The sequence below is a fragment of the Aspergillus tanneri genome (assembly GCF_003426965.1).
Source record: "Aspergillus tanneri strain NIH1004 chromosome Unknown AapTan_10_pilon_pilon_pilon, whole genome shotgun sequence".
Classification (NCBI taxonomy): Eukaryota; Fungi; Ascomycota; class Eurotiomycetes; order Eurotiales; family Aspergillaceae; genus Aspergillus; species Aspergillus tanneri.
Genome location: NW_022984637.1, coordinates 145,919 through 149,548, shown reverse-complemented (window position 1 = coordinate 149,548; position 3,630 = coordinate 145,919). Strand labels below are relative to the sequence as shown.

General features: G+C 44.4%; 1 protein-coding gene across 1 annotated transcript; it reads right to left on the bottom strand.

Annotated features, from left to right (window-relative positions):
• Positions 1–615: 615 nt before the first annotated feature.
• Positions 616–1,525, bottom strand: ATNIH1004_001868 (uncharacterized protein; the record flags this gene model as incomplete). Its single annotated transcript, XM_033566563.1, has 2 exons — positions 616–1,441; positions 1,512–1,525. 2 exons carry the CDS (start codon positions 1,523–1,525, stop codon positions 616–618), a joined length of 840 nt encoding a protein of 279 aa, XP_033420765.1.
• Positions 1,526–3,630: the final 2,105 nt, after the last annotated feature.

The following is a 3,630-nucleotide window of genomic DNA, read 5'->3' as shown; positions in this document are numbered from 1 at the left end:
ACCGAGTGTACGAAATTGGAGCTCCTCTGGTACCATAACCACGCCGTGCCACAAAGACCGATTGCACAACAAAGAGCCCCAATAACTAGGAACGGTATATTCTGTACAGCATGATACGCTGTCCTCCCAACCTCGCTTTTACAGTGGCATGCGCCTTCTGCTTCCAAGTCAAAGACATGCATTCGTTTTCCAACCCTAATCACATACTCGCCTTAAACTAAATTAGGCTTAGACTTAGGATGTACACACGTCCGCGTAAATGACCGTACGTAATATCAAACTCGAAAGACTGACGGAGAATCGGTAGCGCACCAGACATCTAGACCTCCCAGGTTCCAGTCTGGAAGATTCGATGCAAGCTCAACAAACAATGACCGTCTGCCAAAGAAGCAGCTTTTCTATAAATACCAGTCCACCGGAAAAAGAAAGAGGAGGGCTGGCAGGAATCTGGATACAACAATGCCTAACGATAATAACGTTACTGATATTTCTTCTGAGGCATCCTTAATACCTTGCCGCCTAGTATATTGTGGAGGCATATTTCTAAAACTCAGCCAGCTGTTTTTTCAACACAGTACTCCACATCTAACCCATTATCTTGTAAAGTAAGCCAGTTCAAGGTGACAACATCTCCAGAATAAGCTTCTCATCTTCCCCGAGCCTTACGTTCGACCGAGATATCAATTGAGCGAGGGTTTCTAGCTCTTCACTGTCCAATGTTGTTTGCCAATCAGTGTCGAAGATTTCATCATGAATGAGGTTGAGGGTGATTGGTAGCTTTTGTAATACTGAAATCGGTGATGATAGATGGAGTGAAAGGCTGTAAAAGTCCGCAGGGCCCAGTTTTAGATTGATCTGGTTCAAGACCGGCAATCCGATATTAAGAGGAAGACAGTCCACAGAATTTTCCAGTTCGAGGGTCTTTAAACGTGGGAAATTCAGCTCGGTAGGACAACAGTTGCTCTCGCGTGAAGTTTGAAGCCGTATATCTTTAAGACTCTCATTCATACATTTCCAATTATCCCAGAATAGCCAACCGTTCATGTATTTAGCCGTGAATCTTTGTAATGACTTAGTAACGCCACGAAAAGTTAGACGGTCATCAATCTCTTCATCAAGAACCCCTTCAATTTCGAGGGCTGAGAGACTGGGCAGGCGAGACAAATCCACGTAGACATGAAATTTCTTTGCAGGGGGTAATTCGAACTCTTCGCCAAAGGATATCCTAAGGTCTAGTAGAGCAGGAAAGCTTGGAAGATTCAAAGTTCCTTGCTCGCACCCGACGCCTTTAATTTCCAGACAAAGTAGATTTTGGAAGTTCCAATCGTGTCTCCAGACAACCGGTTGACTGCGGCACACTTTCAACCTGTGGAGATCCGGAAGGTCTGTAACTTTTTGAAGAATTTGATGAAGGCTCTCCTTGTCGGGACGGCTTCCAATACTAGTCACTGTTAGCCGGCTGATCGACATGCATCCTGACTGAAAGAAGGACGTTGAAGCTCTTAGCGTACCTCAAGTACTTCATGTTCACTAATTGGGGCAGCAGTTCTATCATTGGAAGAGGCGCGTAGGAATAGTAAGATTTATACTTCAGAATCCGTACATTTGATGCCCATGTCATCAAAATATCATATGCGATACGTGGATGCAACAGCCTTCCATTCAGAGATACCCTGTCAGAATCAAATTCAATCCTTGCTTTCCGAAGCAGCACCGGGGCAACGCAGCAGCGAAATGCCTTCGATGATTCAAAAAGACACCATAGGTCCCCGGACCCTAACTGAGATTTTGTGTACGTTAGCTGGAGTCAAGTGCACAGACTTGATGTTTTCGAATACCCGTTTGAAAACCTCATGTAGTATCTCATGGGGCAAGGATTCAAGCGACATGAGTACCTTTGCTCTAAAGAGCCTGTCTGGAGAAATGAAAACACGGTCGCAGGTACAGTATACTCTCAAATATCAAGATTAAAAATGCCAAAGATGTACCACTACGAGTATGTTTATGTGAACAATGCGAAAGTGAGGAAAAGTTCTGCTACATATACTGCGGGGTTGTTTCCAGGGTGGATCATGGCCGGGCAGAAGAGAATAGAGGTTATCAATCCTTCATATTAGTTGAACAGGGAGTCAAAGGCCACTGATATTAATCACACCAGTAAGGGGACTGACTGACTCGCTCAATCCGGTGGATAATCCCCACTATGCTAGCCGACGACATTGGACAGGCTCTTGCTGAGTAGTCGAGCCTGAAGTAGGGCCACTTCAGAGTCGTGAACAATTATTGGGTCAACCAACTTACCAGGCCCACTATTAGCGGGTTCCTGGGGGAGGTGCAAGTGCTAGAGGCTTCAGAGACAGTAGGGGGAGCTGAGCATCGTGATACTCTGATAAGCATGGCAAACCTAGCAGTAACCTACCATAACTATGGGCGATTAAACGAAGCAGAGAAGTTAGGGATGCAAGTACCAGAAACAAGTAAGACAGTACTGGGATCTCAACATCCTGACACTCTGACCAGCATGGCCAACCTCGGTTGTAAGTTGTATTGTACCTGGAATTCTCAAGGACAACATCTCAATACTTTTCCTACCATAAGCATGCACAATATAGTCAATCGCATACCTTGCGTAATGACCGACAGGGGCCCCTGTCGGATCTGAATTCAATGACATCATACTAGTTGCCATTACGTAGTCAACTTGAGCCATACTACAATACGGTACAAGTGGCCGAAGCAGCTGTCTGGTTTTGTATGATTCCGTCTCAAAACACTCCAGAACGCTCTAAATCAAGACAGGCTTAGCGTACCTTGGCGCGTTAGGGTTCAGGAAAAGCATTCTTTGTCTCTGGATGGGAAGGAGAAGTCGCATCCCACTGTAGTTGCAGAGCGACGGAGTGAGGTAAAAGTGCCTGGGAAAACAAGATATCCAGCCAGTAGAGCCCACGAAAAAAAGGCTGCTAGAATATTGTTGTAAAGAGGCATTTTCTGCATATCAATAATCATCTTGACATACGCCGTCGGCGGTGTCTCCTGGTTCCAATGGTCATGTTTCCAGTTTGAAGGCACAAGAGATAAAAATTTCTTAAGGAAACTTGTTTTCTCCACTCCATTTTCTATTGGTAATTACAGCGGAGACTTCAGTGGTGTTCTCAGTATTTATTTCGGCCCCCATCCAAATATGGCTGAAATTAGCCCATACTTTACCAGCACACTGGACCCAGGAATTACTATCCCCAGGTTTCAGAAACTTCCTTTGGATGGAGTCCACTGCTCGCCAAGCACTTGGTCTGCCAGATCACATCTAGTTTTGCGGTCCCTTGAATGCACCTGTGGACCTTAACAGTATACATATAATTTATCATCCACCTCCTGTTATACTTCCTTTAATACAAACAGTTGCCTAAAATATATACACTTCTACCTCCTATCGGTATATTATAGCGAGCACAAGCATCCTGTTCTATTATTCACATGGACTTTTATGGCTTCTGTTATGGCTGAAAAGGATATTATCTCTGTATTTGAGTAAGAACGTTCTGTATCTCTAAAAAGCTATAGCTAATACTTTATAAAGGAATCTTATCAGAACTCATTTGCCTCCAAATCATGCTCACAGTGCCAATTATA